The sequence below is a fragment of the Dipodomys ordii genome, unplaced genomic scaffold (assembly GCF_000151885.1).
Source record: "Dipodomys ordii isolate 6190 unplaced genomic scaffold, Dord_2.0 Scaffold53, whole genome shotgun sequence".
NCBI classification, from domain to species: Eukaryota; Metazoa; Chordata; class Mammalia; order Rodentia; family Heteromyidae; genus Dipodomys; species Dipodomys ordii.
This window is the reverse complement of record NW_012267269.1, coordinates 867,592-884,630: the sequence shown is the minus strand read 5'-3', so window position 1 is coordinate 884,630 and position 17,039 is coordinate 867,592. Positions and strand designations below refer to the sequence as shown.

General features: G+C 34.1%; 1 protein-coding gene across 6 annotated transcripts in view; it reads left to right on the top strand.

The window, feature by feature from the left end:
• Window positions 1-17,039, top strand: part of Nfib (nuclear factor I/B) — a 226,094-nt gene that overhangs the window by 189,711 nt on the left and 19,344 nt on the right. The window contains exons 9-11 of one of the 6 annotated variants that reach the window (XM_013020808.1): window positions 2,101-2,239; window positions 5,481-5,563; window positions 15,630-15,718. The exons of 1 other annotated variant lie outside the window; for it this stretch is intronic. In XM_013020808.1, coding sequence (XP_012876262.1) covers window positions 2,101-2,239; window positions 5,481-5,563; window positions 15,630-15,718 — 311 coding nt within the window. Of the gene's footprint in view, window positions 1-2,100; window positions 2,267-5,480; window positions 5,564-15,629; window positions 15,719-17,039 lie in introns of all 6 variants that reach the window. 4 more of the 6 variants (XM_013020807.1, XM_013020810.1, XM_013020809.1 and 1 more) reach the window with 4 other exon arrangements.

Below are 17,039 nucleotides of genomic sequence, written 5' to 3'. Positions count from 1 at the left end.
CACGCACACACACACACACACACACTCACATTCCTTTGTCTCTGGAGAGTTGGCTTTGGCTGGGGAATTCTGTCTTTGTCCATCTTATTGCTTATAAAAGGGAGAAACATCTGTAAGATTCTGTTTCTTCAAGTCCAGTAGAAAAGTTGTAGAGTAGGCAGGCAGCTTAATATATTCAGCTACAGCATCTCCTTGCAAAGCTTGTCATTCTGTTTCCGTTCAAGGTAGGTACTATCAAACTGTTTTGGTGAGCCCCATTCAGAAACACTTTTACCAATGAATATTTCACAAGTGATAAAAGGAGAGCTTTCTTCTTCCTCCAATAAGACACATAAAGGAGTCATTTGCAGTATTCAAATAACCAAAACTGATGAACTCCTTTAGACCTAAACTATTTCCCTCCGAAAGGAAAATGGATCTTTTATACTGTGGAAGTGTTCTTTTAGGAACATCATATCTACTTTGGTGATTAGCTCAAAACCAACTGAACTGTATTTCAGTAGAACTCTTGTTATTCACCTTTTTAGCTCTAGAAATGGGGGAGAAGTCGGAGGTTCACCCACAGTCAGCTGCTCCTTCCCAGCCTCCTGCAGCACTGCACTGATTTGTATTGTTAAGCAACTGAGATGCCTTTCCCTCCTCACAGTAATTTGGAGATTAATTGCATTACTGCTGCACCAATTACAGTGAGACAGTCATGCTATTCAATGGAATATTTTGAATAAAATTAGTTTAAAGATATAACTCTCCCATAGGTTTCCATAGAGGAAAACTCTGGTCAATTTTCCTGCCATCAAGTTAAATACTTAAAATTACCCATGATGAATAGTCAGGATATTCAAGAAGTGCATTTTCTTTACAAAATAAAGAAAATAGCCTCAATGGAGTCCTGAAACTTAGTTTATATCTCTTGAGTCACAACATTTGAGTCCAAAAAGCTCTTTATCTTTTTCTTTAAAGAAGTGTCTGCTTGTAATTTATATATAGCTATTTAGATAAATATTCTTTCTCATTGCTTATTTGCTTTTAACAGTTGAAATGATAAAGATTAGATCTTTGCAGAGAATAACCTCCCATGAAATTGTTATGAGCATTGTGCAGTGCAGCATAACTGTTATTAAAAGTAGCATTCTCTGTCTAGAGTCATTTATTGCAAGATTCCTTGAGTGTTTCCTTAAGATTTTGTTTCCTACCACATAAACTATTTTTTCCACCAAGGAGTTAAAAGTAAGATAACGTCTTTACTGTCTTTGTCCAGAGGATAATTCTCAGCGACTTTTCACAAATGTCAACACTAAACAACATTTAGTGTTCTGTGTAACTCTCCATACACAGCAGTAGAAGATTCACTCAAATAGCAAAGTATGTTTCATTATCCTCTGCTTTACTTCAGTACATTTTAATTTTCTTTAGGAAAAGTCAGAGCTAGTTTGGTATTTTATATCATTGTGTACATCTGAAATTTTAGATGCTTTATATCTCATGACATCTGCTTGTACTAGTGAGGCATTAGAAGTTGAGTGGAGACCCTGGAGTCTAAATTGCCTGTTGTATGTGTGAGTCTGCTTTTGAGAGAAAGCCAGAGTTTTGCATGAAGAATGTATCCTTGACTGTCAGCAATGGAAAGAGATGTGTTTCCTATCCCACATGTTCTTGTGTCTCTTGCGTTGATCATGTTATCAATTAGGAGGAAAATTCTTTTTTAAAACCAACGGACTCTGATTAGAAGAGCAGAGAATACAGCATCATTGGGATCCAAAGATAGATAGTTTAGGAAAGAATTTCATTTTAGCTTGAGTTAAAGATTGGAGCCTCCTATTAGTTTTTTGGCCTCCTAAATTAATGAATCAAGTCTACTTGGCTTCCAGGGATATTGTAAAGACAAAATCAACCTATGCAAAGTGTTTTCAAGAAGAAAATCTTTTTTTTTTAAAGAAAAAAACTGCTTCTCCTTATTACTACTAACCATTGGCTGGCCTCCAACTCAGACTTGAGAGGGCGTAGTGGTTACCGGCATGCAGGATCCACGTGACTGCATGTGTTGAACAAGATGACTGTCTTTTGGATTGTTTCACCCGGCATTCTGTTTTTGTTTTGTAGCCTAACAGCAGTGGTCAAGTAGTAGGGAAAGTGCCTGGCCATTTCACTCCTGTCTTGGCACCCTCTCCCCATCCCAGTGCAGTGCGACCTGTGACCCTGACCATGACAGATACTAAACCCATCACTACATCCACTGAAGGTGAGGCAGCTTCACCTACAGCAACCAGTAAGTATTTCTGTAGGAAATGAGAAATGTCCATCAAAGGTGCCACCATTGGATAACTGATCCAAGATGGAAAACACGGCAACTTTTCCAGGTACCTGACCCGATGGAGATTTCTCATTTAAGTGGAACAAGCAGGCATGTATGTGGCCTGGATGTCACATGCTCTCCCTTATCAAATTCCCATCTGTGCTTCGTATTTGAAAAGGGAGAGGCATATTTGTTTGAGAAAACAACTATAACAGAAAATAAGCCATGCCTGCTCGTTCAAGGTATACATTGAAATCACACTGAGTAACATAACACAGTGTGCAAGGTTTTATATCACAAAAGAAAGATTAGATAATTGTACTTATTGGAGCACTCCTATAGAAACCAAGTCCTTACACCAGACAGACTGACTCAGTGCCTCTGTAAGATAATTGTATGTTTACCTTGCTGTAAGTTATGTAATTGTTAGGAATAGTCTCACAATGTTGAGTGCAGCAAGAACATTCAAAGCTTAGCATTAAGCACATGTAAGTTACCTGCACATCCTTATCTACAACTTTTTCTTCAAACCTTTTTATTATTTTTCCTATCATGATACATTAGATTGTATACATATTAATGTTTCACAACATTTTAAATGTCATAGATTTAGCTTCTACTCTTAAATAGCACATACCAGTTAGCCAAATGATTCCATTGCTTCTTCATGTAGAATACTCAGAAATATATAAGAAATGAATTTTCATTTGGCTTCACCCAAACTACTAGCTTCTTAGAAGTGAAACCAATATAAACAAATAGGAAGTAGAATGGCACAGTTCCATTTGGGAAGAATTAGCGTACACTTCCACAATTATATACAAATATGTCTTAAAGTTAGGCTGTCCATGTTTTCTAGAGCCAAGAAATCCTAGAGCTCTGGAAATTCTTGTGTGGAATTACACAATCAGAAGTCCATCATATACTCTTTCTTGGCCATTGGAACTTTTTTTAGATGATGCCTTAAAAACTTAAGAAAAATGAGCAATACTTTAAGTGTACAGTTAATCTCAGCTTTTATTTCTTAAAATTCATAGCCCCTATGAATTAATATATCCAAATAGGTCTTTCAATGCCCATCAGTAATCACTGATGCTTAGTAATTCACTTTTTGGCATAAGGTTCTACACAAGTGAACACATCCCTAATGGGAAAATGGATGAAACCTTATCAGGGAAATTTAAAAATTCCTTTGTATATAGCTTTGCTATGTACATCACAGTTACTAAAAACTACCTACAAATTTCAAGTTGGAAGCAGGAAGTCCTGGGTTTGAACTCAGGACTTTGAGTTTGCTGTACAGGCAGTCTACCACTTGAGCCATGCTATTATACCTGATAAAAAAAACAAACAAACTATATACAAATTTAAAATATGAATATCATGGCATCTTTGTGGAAGCAAGGTTAGCAATTTAAATACAAAAGCACATAGAAAAAAAGAGCTTTTCAGAAGATAATTGAAAGTACCAATTATAAGTGAGCAAATGAAGTTCCAGAAATGTCTGAAATTCTTATTGTGGTACTGTTCTATGAGGTTCAATAAGAGGATCAGACCTAAGTCTCAATTAATGGCAGTACTTGCAGCCTGTTAATGAACTGCTTCAATACTCACAGGTTGTTCAAAAAGGGACCTGATTTGACTAATAAAATTGTAAACTATGAAAAGATGTATCTTCATTATATTAAGATGACAACATCAGTCCATTCCAAACTCCTACATAAATCTACGGAGTCATTTTTTTTCCTTATCAACAAACTCCTAGTTCCAGCTGCCTAAGTACCACTGATATGAGCCACTGGTCAATGATTGACCTGATAAGTCAGTAATGTTAAAGAAAGCACAGAAGTCATGGAAACCTCCTTTTCCTAATTGGAAAACAGAAAAAAAAAAAACAGTGCAGATTTATTGCTCACTTTGTAAGAATGAGTCTCTTTTGTGGAGGTCCAGCCCTGTGTTGAATTCCAGAAGCTGGAAATGGAGTAGGACCACTGGTTGCTGATGGCTGTCTTTATGTGGACCTTTTAGCTAGGAGTAAAAGATAAGCTGTGAAGATGAGGTTGACCTTAAAAACCTCTAGGATCAAATTCTGTAATTCTTTAAATTGCAGAATAATATATTGATTTTTAAAAAAACTATTCTACTTAAAATTAATGTCTGAATTCCTCATTAATCTGACACTTTTAAACCAAGCAAATAGCTTTCTTTGGACTTACAGGTGTAATATACTGTGGAAATTTCATTCTCTGCTATTCTAACATGAAACAGTGCAGTTAGTGGTAGGAAGAAACACTTATTTTCTTGTAAAGAAGCAAAAGATTTTAGGGATAGAAAGAACTTTCCAGTAGAAAATTCACCAGTCTGTATCAAAAACACTTGGTGCAAAAAGCACTTGCAAACAAGACCACAGGACTGTGAGGAGTGTCACCCTCAGTGTTTACTTACTATCAGGTGACCAAATATTTAGAAGGCGCAATCAACTCTCTTCCTGGCCAATCACAAGATACGTTTTTGTTTTTTTTTTTACATTTATGGAAATTATTTTCAAAAGCATTTCTATCAAACTATCTATCAAACTATTTCTATCACATTCAATAAAGTACTGACTTGATTCACTTTAAATAACACATTCTTCACAATGCAAAACAATGGAATCTTTAAGAATAGTAATACTGGATTTTCCTTTTTAGTGAAACTTTTTAGTAAGATGTTTCATCTATACTCGTACTCATCAAACACAACTGCTTAAAACTTCTCATTAAAAGTTGACACTTTACCTGACAATCTTTCAGTCTAAGTTTACATTTAGCATTACCGTCCATCATTGATTATTCCATTCATTATTAGGCCATTAATATCTAGTCAACAACTATATCTCAGAAAGTGCCCCTTCTGCGTAGTCAGTCCTTGATAACCCTGCAGGACTACTTGGAGCACATAAGTGAGAGATACAGACACCAAAGGACAGGATGTGGTTTACTCAGATATTTTAGTGGAGATAAACTAGATGAGTTGAATAGAGTTACCATTTCTTTTCTATCACTTGATATTCACTCCGACAAAAGAGAAATGGAGACCCCGTCTTTTTGGTTGCAAATCCCTCTTCTCTGGGTTTCTTATACATGGACAGGGTGTTCATTCTGATAGTTCACAATTTTTATCTTTGTTTTTGTTCTTCCTTAATCAGCCTACACAGCCTCAGGCACATCTCAAGCCAATCGATATGTGGGACTAAGTCCAAGAGACCCATCCTTCCTACATCAGCAACAGGTGGGCACGTTTCACACAGGTGTACTGGGGTAGCCACGCTTTGCTTCGGCGCTTTTCTCCATGTTGCCTCTCAGATCTGGACTCAGGATGGGGCTCACGGGGCTTCTGAGATCAAAATTGATCACTTTGTTTTCCAAATTTTTCCCCCTCATTTATCCTTTGTTTCTCATCTCTCTGAACAGAATTTCTCAAATTGACTTACAACTTCTTCCATCTCCGTAGTATATATTGACAGTATCCGTGAACACTGTTGTTTCAACCCTCAATAGTCTTCCTGACTATTGAGAACTTAACTAGCCTCTAGCTCTCAAATACAAACACTAAAACCAATTTTAAAGCCAACTAGAGTCGGAACAGTACATAAATTGTGTTTTTGAAGCAATATCATATTTTCCAGATGTTTTACTCCTCACTTTTGTGCTTTAGTCCAGGAAGATGAGTTATGAAGCTAAAATCTCAGGCGCCACATCATTCCTGTTTTAATAGGTTTAAATTGGTTTAGTGATTTCAGATGTGATAAAACACTTTTTTTGGTCCTGCTTTCTTACATCATTTATGTTTCAAGTAGCATTTTAAATTTCACATCTCATTAATGTTGTAAATTTAATGCAAATGAAGTGTTTACCCAAACTGTGAAAATATACAGCCAGGATTAATGGTGGCTTATAAACAAATTAGCCACAGTCAAAGCATTCAAAATACCAATAGAGAAATCCCGTGATTCTAGTTACAGGGTATCTGAAATAATTCTAAACCTTTCAGAATTTAGATATATTTTATGATGCATATGTTTACTGCTGTCAAGTTTTGCTAGGAGAGCAGTTTGAAATTAACAGTATGCAAAGTATTTCATAGGGAAATGTAGGCCATAATGGATAATTAAGAGCTGATATTAACCAAGTTGCTCTTCATGTGTAAGTTTTCTGTGTATATAGATGAGATTTTATTAACGTAGCAAGTGACACAGGTTCTTTGTTCTAGACCCGCCCTCCTCTGTTATGCTTGCTGTGGTCTATCTCTTCATGTGGAATTCTTGAATCCTTTCCATCCACAGGCCAAGGTGGCAGACTGCGTATATTAAAGGTCACCACATGCAGAGTTCAGGGAAAACCACAATGATATAGCTTATTCAGGATACTTGATGTTTTGCCATGTTTAGAAAAAGAAAAAAAAAAAAAACCAAGACAGATTGAGCATTAACTGAAAACATCTGTATACAGTTATAAAAACTAAAAAGTAATTAGGTGGTTTTGCCAGCCATTGGCCTTTCAACATAATTCTCTGGAATATTGCTTTTTACACCTCTAAAATTACTTAATATGAAATGCATTATAATTACTATAATATGGCCCTCTTTGACAAATGTATGTATTTATTGCGCTTTTCAAACATATGCAGCATTTATAGGTTCAGAAATTTATAAATTATTATCCTTTTTTGAGAAATATTTCTGTCATGAGATTTGCATTATTCTTTATGACACATCTCTAATTTCCAATTAATTTTTAATTCACATAACGTGTCCACTATTTAAGGCTTTAGCCCCATATTACAATAGTCCAATTGCCTATATATAGACTCAATCTTCCTCCTTCCCTGTCCTAAGCCACAGCAGCATTTTTTTAACCACTGTGACTAATGTTGGAGCTTCACATAATTAAAATCACAAAAGTTCATTAATATAAAAGTTACTTCTTTCATAAATCTAAAGATAAATTTAGAAAACTTAGAAAATTTAGGAAATTTAGAAAACTTTAGGAAACAGTAATGTGAAAATGAGTTTACTATAGATAAGAGATCTGGGCACATGTGATTACTAAACTACAAATTTTAAATCAAGGATTGCCACTTGTTATTTAAGTGGACAATGTTAAGTGAATATATTAAAATATGAATGCATATACTTAGCATATGAATATAGTTTTTTTTAGTTAAATGCAGTTGGTATTTATGGAATACATGATGCATATTGAGCTTGGAAGAGAAGTCTATGTATGCTTTACAATTAAAATTTTTAAATACTATACAGGTAGCTCATTTGTCCTCTATCCTTTGTATAATGAATGAGGCTAGTGCCAATTTTTAATCTGAAGAATCCCAGTGCTCCAGATTTATAATGAACTGCAAATTCTAAGATAATGCAGAACAATATAAATGCATAGCTTTTTGTGTGTGTATGGGTGTGTGTATGTATTATATATATATATATATATACATATATATATGTATACATGAACTAAATTTCTGGTTAAAAGCTTATTTTACCTTTTACATTTTAAGACTAGTAGAGATGAAGTTTTATGCTTCCTATCTAGATATGGAAAGACAGAGTAGTTGGAATGACTCAGTAGAGTAAGGGTTATTCTTTCCTACAGCACAAATGAGATTGATTTACTGTGCCCTTTCATTACTTTACAAAGATTTAAAAGAGAACACTCTTCTAACGGCAGGTTCTAAATGCATTTGGTTTAAAGCATTCAATGATGAATGAAAAGGAAAATCAAGGGGTACATGAAATAAAGGTAATCAATCATTTTATATTAGCTAGGATAAATTCAGAATTAGAAAGGCAATGGTTTTCTTTGAGAGCGTTCTTTTAAACATTCCCCATAACCTTTAATATACATGACCCCTGAAGAATAAATATCGTTACCAGGTACATTCTCCAGTTCATGGCAGTTGCTTTATAAAGATTTATTTGTTTAGGTTATGAAAAGTATTGATGTGGATTGTTGAGTGCTATTTTTTTTTACAAAAAAACATTAATGTAGCCTACATAAATTGGAGTTTAACAATACATTTTAAATTATTGACTAATCTTTTCACATAATGATAAGACAGTAAAGTTTCAGTATAGCCATTTTTAGCACACAAGTATACTGTATTCCTAAACTGAGATGTTACCCTACCCTCTACTTATAAGAGTAATATGAATGATAATCTGAAAAAATGAATAACATCTGAGTAGTATATGTACATGCTTTCACACTTGATGCATGTAGTTGTTACTAGTAATTATACATTCATGTGTTTTTTTTTTTACAATTGTTATTAATGTTCAATGCTGGCTTTTAACTGTCTTGAATACTAGCTTAGTCTGACATTTGAATTTCACTTCTCATTGTAACTATGAAACCTCATTTGAATCTAAAAAACAAAATCACGGTTATGAAGAATGTTTTTTAAAGATTCATGATAACTTACCATTAAAAGTAATCCTTTCTAATTAGTCAAAGTAGCCAGCTCATGCCAGATAATCAGGGCTTGCCTTTAGAATTTCTCTTTATCTTTTAACATGATCCTGAATGATTTTCAAGATTTGGAACATGTCAGTCCTTTGGATTATTGCTTAATTGCATTTACTGTTGACATGGGGAAAATATCTTCAAATCAGAACTTCAATTAGAATTTTAGTCTTTTTTAAAATTTCCTATTAGAAGATGGCTGGTAGGATGAAGAACTCTTGGGTCCTGCTTTGGCCAACTTAATTTTCTTAGACTCTACTAGGAAAGGTCTTATTGTGATTTGGAATATTTTTAGAAGCATGGAAGATATCTCTAATGTTCATAGAAGTTCAGTAAAATACACTGTCTCTTGACCTACTTTTGACTTTATAAACTAAGTGCATGTTTCTTTCTATAGAGAGTGAAGAAACTACATTTACCAAATTTTATCTCCTTGAGAAAATGAAACTAGCAAAATGTTTCCTGTTGCTTATAAATTATAAATTCATCTAGTCTAACAATTTTAACATTAATGGGTAATATGAGGCAAGTTACTTAAATTTACACCTCATAATAAATTTGCTACAGCCTCAGGCCTTCTTTATTTGCTATCTTATAAATTTTAGCAGTTTAAAGGAGGCATAGTTAATTTGACTATCACCATTGCAATTGAGTATAAGTTTATATTAAAGGTTAAATCTCTGCTATCACACATCAATGCAACATATTTTTATTGCAAATTATAAATAGGAGTTTGTAGCAAAGAGATTCTTGTTGAGTAATAAAAGATCCGCATTCAACATAGCCATGGAGGCACATGTTAACTTTTGATAGACATTCAAGATTTTAGGCAGAGTAAGTGTAAACTCGCTTTTGTCCCCCACCCCCACTCCAGTGAAACAAAAGAAATAAGGTCTAGTTTGTAAGTAATAAGACTTCTTTTTACAAGTTCCAAAATGGTGATTTCTAGACTATATATACATGTTACCTGTGACTACAGCTAGTGACTAGAGCTAATGAATGAGTAGCCTGACAGCTTCAGGTCCTTTGAATCACAATTGCATGGATTTCACTGGTGCCCTGCTTCAGCATGTTATACTGCCTGCATGACTGTGTAATGCTATTATTTCAAGTTCAGTTACTGAGCTTAGTTATATCAAAATATTTTCACACTTGATAGAATTTGAAGCTAGAGTTTCAACATCAAAATTGAAAGTTTCTGTTACACAAAATAACCTTTTAAAAATTGCCTCTCTATTTCTTTTTTTAAACTGAGATATTAGTTGAGATCCCTTTATAATATTTCTAGAAATGACAAAGTCAAAGTTTGACACATTGAAACTCCTGGAAAAATTAGGCATTTATTAATGAGGCAAGCAATGGGAAGCATACAAGTGGACTGTCAGCAAACTATTCCATCAAATCAGGAAGCAGGCTATCAACACTAGGGCCATTCTTATTGTGTCTTTTATCATAATTGACAGCTTGATGTAAAACCCTATCACATGACTTCTAGGTAGGTATGTAAATGGTAAGAGGTCAGTTTTCACATATGCTAGCTAGAAAGGAAGCACATTTAAAGGAAGTTTCAATCAAAATAGTGGCTATGCAAATATTTAGCTTGTTGGCTTGCTCTTAAATTAAAAAGATATTTTATCATTCATTCATTCATTTGTTCACTTACCTTTCTGATTTTGGAAGGGTAAAATACAGATAAATTTTTCTAGTTAATATAAAATAAAATTATATGTAATGTAACAGTAAATTTCAATAAACAAAAACACAAGGTGGAAATTATCTTCTTTCCTGAAAGTACTTAACCATTAAAACTATCCATTTTGAATCATGGAAGTGTAGGAAATTCTAAAAGCAATATTTATAGGTATTTCATCATCAAATATTCTTGGGCTATCCATGAGAAATAGAATAGGAAAGCAACAATGACAAGGAAACTAGTTGTGGAGAACTAGGGATTTGAAGTCAGAAGGTTGGAGTCTTGTGCTGATGGACAAGGTCTTAAACCTTGTTCTCCTGGATCCTTATTTTGGGAATGAAAATGAAGAGATTGAAGTACACGGTTTCCAACATCCCTTCAAAGCTTAAAGTTTACAAGTTAATGATAAGTAACATTTAAAAAAGAAAAAAACTTTTTATTTTCTAATATGAACAGATATCTTATGGCCAATAATGTTTATTAAGCTCTTGAACCATGCTCATTGAACTTTCTGTTAATTAAATTAAATGTCAAGAAGTATGGATTCAGAAAACAGTAGAAGTTATGTTGTTTTTTTCTCTCTTTCTCTCTCTTTTTTGGTAATTTCATTCTGATTATTTTGCTTGTTCAGTAAGTTATATACTATTCAGAGGCCATTCTATTCGTTCCATAGCTGATAATTAATAATAGTAATAAAACTCCATTAAATGAATCATTAAGTAGAATATGAATGTTGAGGTGTTAATCTTTTTAACACCCCCCAAAAAAACCCATCCTTTAAAAAATCTGTTTCCTTGAGGCCTCTAGAGAAAGAAAAACACTCAGAAGAACATAAAAATACATTTCAGTATAGTCTCCTGAGGGTCATTGTAAACCTACAAAGAAAAAAAAGTAAAAAGGTAAATTTGCCCATGTTGATTAGCCTGGTTACAGTTCAATGGTTTATTGGTTCAGTTGAGAGTTGTTGTCATCAGGAGAGGCTGTTGTACATCAGCCTTTTGCTGAATCTGGCAGAGTGGGACATTTTGCTTACCTTCTTTCTTTTGTTCCCAAAGCTAATTGCTATGCATTTAACAAAAGCCCCTGTTAAGAACATCGAAGGGCCCTCTTTTGAGTGGATAAGCTCTTATTCTGAAAGTACTAACATTATTGATTCTTTATGACTGTCAGCTACTTACATAATTATTTGAGGGTATCTTAGGTACTTCCCTCATGCAGATTGCTGAGAGTCACCAGATAGTCCTGGGCCTTGCTTTTCTGGCACAATCTTATTTTGAGTTACGCTGGGAACACAATCCTCCTCTTAGAGAAGTGATAGATCCTTCACCCTAAGAACATGTGAATGAACACTTTGCCTCTACTTCTTTTTTAGTAGTAGACAATCTCATTTCATGTCACTAAGGACACATAAAGAGTTATAATGGTTTTACGAATATGTAGTCTCATAACATGCACATTATCAAGTCTGACTTAGATTCTCTATTAGAAAAATAATTATTTTCATCTCCACATACCCATATGACTTAACAGACTTTTTAAATAACTTGTACTGGATGTTTTAACTTTTATTTCTTGAGAGAGGAAGCCACTTCCTGTGTTTTTAAGTGAAAATAGTTGAGAACAATCATTAGTTTTATTGATGCTTTGAGCAGAGGTAAAATATATATAAATGAAGGCCATGTATTGTGTGCCACTTCTTAAATTTAAAATAATAACAGCTAACCTGCTTAACACTTGATCCTCTCCTAGAACATAATCTGAGAAATCATTACCTTAAACTAAAAAGGAGTCTTTATTTTAAATTTATGTAAAGTAAAAACTAATTTTTTGGGGGGGAAGATCTCATTATCCCAGGCTAGCTTCAAACTCTCTATTCTGTTTTCTCTGCTTCCCAAGTATTTGAATGACTAGTGTGCACCATCCTAACCATCTTTTAAAATTATTTTCATTAAGTACACTGAATTATAATAGAAAATATTTAATATGACTCCCAAAGAAATTTTAATACACTTAATGTTAATTTTTCAGTTCAAAGTTTGCTTGATTTTGACTATCCTGGTTAAATAAGATTCCTGGGAATCTTATTTAAAAAAGAACTATCATCATGGAAATCTTTGATAACTAGGTAATTTTTATTTTAATGATTTACTTTCCCCTATGTACACTTATTGTTTTAAAAGTCACTTTATCATATGGTTGGTTAATTTAATAGCTGTTTTATGCAAAGGGAAGTTTATTAATTTAAAGAAAACACAGAGGCTCTTGCTCAAGTAATTTCTTTATCTGATTAAATAAAAGTAAATACAAATATGTCTACTCAGATACTTCTGTAAATAATTCTTGGTGATAATCTGAATAGGCAAGTAATTTAAGTTATATTTTATATCTTTAGTAAGTGAAATTTGATAACAATATCCTTTCAATTTCTTTGGAATTAAGTATTGCTAAACACATTTATTAGACATTTTGTATGTACTGAAGTACATTTTTCTGTGGGGAAGAGTGTATTTCTCGTATAATGTATATGTATATACATATATATATATACACACACACACATGAATAGCTAGAGTCATATTTGACCCTTTTGAGAGTAATTAGGAAAAAAAGTGCAAATATATATCCATTTTAAATGGTCAACAGGTGACAAAAAATAGCCCACTTGACATTTTTAAGGATGGTTAAACAAACAAAACATGAACATTAATACAAATCCACTAACTAACGTAAGCATTTTTCCAGGGAGACAATGTTCCTGCAGGTCTATAAAGGCAGTACACCAGTGAATGCCACTCAGGATCCCCAAGTTTAAGTGTGTCCACTTCTGGAGAACTCCAGTCTAAGAGAAAGAACCTTGTAGAAAACAATCTGAACCTAATAATTAATAGAAGTAAGTAAGAGGTGCTACTTCCTAAATAGGTTCCTCCCTTCTTGGGACTGCTTCATGGATTGAGAACTAACAGTTTTCATTCGCAGGAACCTAACCAATTAAGTGCTCCCTCAGGTAATCTATACACCTTCTAGTTTCTTAAATTGCTTTTAGATTTTCATAAATCTTTTAAAACCCATATTTTAAAGTATACAAGTAGGTTACTCAGTTCTTGTTCAAAACAAGCAATTTGACAAGGACGGGTGGCTCACACCTGTAATCCTAGCTCAGGAGACTGAGACTGGAGGATTGTGCAAGAAAATTCATGAGACTCTCTCTCCAATTAACCACCAAAGAGATGAAAGTAAAGCTGTGGCTCAAGTGGTAGACTATTAGCCTTGAGTATACAAGCTAAGGAAGAGTGCCCAGGATCTGAGTTCAAGTTCTAAGACCAGAGTGTGCACACACGTGCATGCACACGCATGTACTCACACACACACACACACACACACACACACACACAAGCAATTCACCCTATCACATTTGAATTTCTGATTATATGACCTATTTGAGAAATAAATAATCTTGGGCCTGTCATAGTGGTACATGTTTTAAATCCCAGAACTCATGATGCTAACCCTGGAAGATCTGTAATTCCAGGCTAGCTTGGGCTACATAGATCTTGTCTCCAAAGAGTGTAGAGGGGTTTGGAGGTAGGAAAGGAAAGGAAAGGAGAGGAAAGGGGAGGAAAGGAAAGGAAAGGAAAGGAGAGTAAAGCAAAGGAGAGGAGAGGAGAGGGGAGGGGAGGAGAGGAGAAGAGAGGAGAGGAATGGAATGGAATCCTGGAAATTTACTTCTGTGAAAATATTATAGTGTATTTTTAATACCCATTTTCCTTTCTAATTTGCTTTGTTTACTTACCTATGACTTCCATATGACATATATCCTGAACAGTAACAGTATCTATCTGTCTACCTACCTACCTACCTACCTACTTATCTATCTACTACCTACCTACCTACCAATCTATCTACATAAGGAGATTTTTTTCCAGTTCTTTAAATTATAAAAACATGTTTACTGAAACACCAATGTAATAAAAACATTTTTGGCAACTACATGTTGTATTTTTATAGGAAAACTATCATTCTGAAACTCCAGTGCCACTATTATTTTGAGTATACAGAAACTTGAATCTGAAAGGAAAAACAAAGATTCTTAATCACTAACATTTTTTGCCCATACTGTTATCAAAATGGATTAAAAGTTTATCCTAAGTCTACAGGCATCTTGGCTCCAATCATCATCTAAATGTTCTCATTGCAGGGCAGCAAACCAGGGCTAGTGAATTTCAGTGCAGCATGCAGTTAATTTATAGCCTGGCCCTCTAAAGGTTAAAAACCATGATTTTCTAGTGTGTTTCCCCCACCCCAAGCCAGATAAGTTTACTTTCTTAAGCGTAAAAATAAGCAATATATCTTTTCAATAAATCTGCTAGCACTGTAGGGCAGCTGTTAACCAAACAGAGCTGGCTGGATAGGGTTACTCGAAAGATCTCTGAAGGGCAGAGCTGATGTTCTGGAGATCTGGGAAGAATTTGTTTCAGCTTGTATTCAATGCATTCCTTACTTTCTTCAGACGAGTAAAGTAGCTCAGATGCAATCCCTCTGAATTTAAAATCAAGGTAAAAATTTTTACCAGCCTTTCAAGGCCCCTTCATGCAAAACACAATTAGTGAACATCTAAGACTGACTACATGGACGTTTCCATACTTCAGTTAGGGCGAATGTCTGTGGGGTAGGGCCTTCTCCTCTAAACTGCATGTCTTCTGTTTTGCCAACTGCATGCTTAAAGTTATTGATTATTTCACACAGTGCAGATTATTTCGTATGTTGCATAAAAAGCATTTTATTTTCTTTCTAAAATATATCTCTATTGAACATTAACGTGTTTGCTTTTATTTCAGCTCAATTTGTACTCTAATAATGGCTAATTGTTATGTTCTAAACACTTGTTTCTCTGTATGCTTTAATTAATAGAGAAGCATATTGCAGTAGCTTTTTTCTAAGACAAAAAAGTCCAAGAATTTTGCTTTTCAGAATAAGATTTTCTTTTGCTTTTTTTTTTTTTAAATTTAAGTTGCCTCTTGGGAAAGTAAGGTTAATGCCATATACAATACTACTTTGCATGTGTTCATTTAAATACTAAAAACTGTAGTACTGCTCGATCCATATCTGACTGCTAGGTTTCAATTGACAGCTGAGGATTTGTGACTGGACCATGAATCAAAACGGCAGGCATTTATACCCCAGTACCAGTGAGGATACATTGGGAATTACTTGGCAAAGGTAACATTTTAATTATTTCCAACCCTACACTTACACCTAAAATTTACATGACCTATAGTGTTTGTGTTTAACTAGTTTTGCAGAAAATATATGTTAAAATTTAGTTGTTTTGGCTTTACTACTCCTTTCCTCTACCTTCTCCTTTATTGCTTATTTAATGCAGCATCAAATTAATTTGGGACTTATAGCTTTATGCAAATTAATCATTGAAATTTCTTGATATTGTCAAATGTTTGATTCAACTTATAATATTCTTGGTGGGGGGGAGGGAGTTGGTTACTTAGGTTTCAGAATCTGAGGGGAGAAAAAGAATCAGCCTAGTCAAGCTTTTTTAGCTCTCCAAGGAGAAAGCATTATTGTTACTATTTTTACATTATACATTTTTCTTATTTCTACTCTTTCCTGCTAACTCTGAGTTGTTTTACTTGCTCTTCATTTATTCCTGTCAGAGGAGAAAAAACTAGAGGAAAAAATTCAAGTTAGGCAATTTAGCCATTTTTCCTGGCAGTACCCATAAATTCTGGAAAGGGAGCATTCTTGGAATGCTCAAGAAGGACTTTTGCTTAAATAGTGTTGTAATTTCTGTTTTGTGTGCTGATATGATGCACAGAAGAATGACTTCCTTTATTTGGCGAGGAAAGTTACTCAAAGGCTTCATGTTCAGAAGTAGTTTTGATATTTTCTCGTGTATTGGTTTCAGAAAATACATAGTTGTAAGGTAGCTTGTGATGCACTATCTCAAAAAGAATTAATTTTGTCAAGTACTTAAAATTAAATAGATAAAAGACATGACATAATCAGATAGAAGTGATAACAATTTGCCGGAGAATAAGGTAGTCCTTGAATTCACCAAGGGAACCTTTTCCCTGCTAGGACTAATATTGTTGCTTTACTGACAGTGTCTGTGGAAGTGAGATTTTTGTTGGAAACTGCCAAGTCAAATTAGTGGAATGTCTTTTACTCAGATAGAAATCAAGAAAATAATTGAGGTTCTGTTTTTAAAAATCAATGACTTTTATTAACCCTTACATGATGACTCTATGACGCTTCCTCTTTCGGAAGAATGATATAACATTGGCTTTAAAAGTAGATACATTTTACCTATTGTGACTTTTTCCCCAAGAAGCTTGTATTATTTCTGCTTTAAACGTTAGAATCTAGTTTGAATAGTCTTGATGTGTGATACCAATTAAATTCAGTGAAAGTGTTTTAAGGTCTGAATTAATAAACCTTTGTGTGTGGGTATGTGGGGGGGTGTTACTGGAGTTTGAACTCAGGGGCTTGGTAGGCATGCACCTCTACTTCTTTTTTTTTTTTTTTT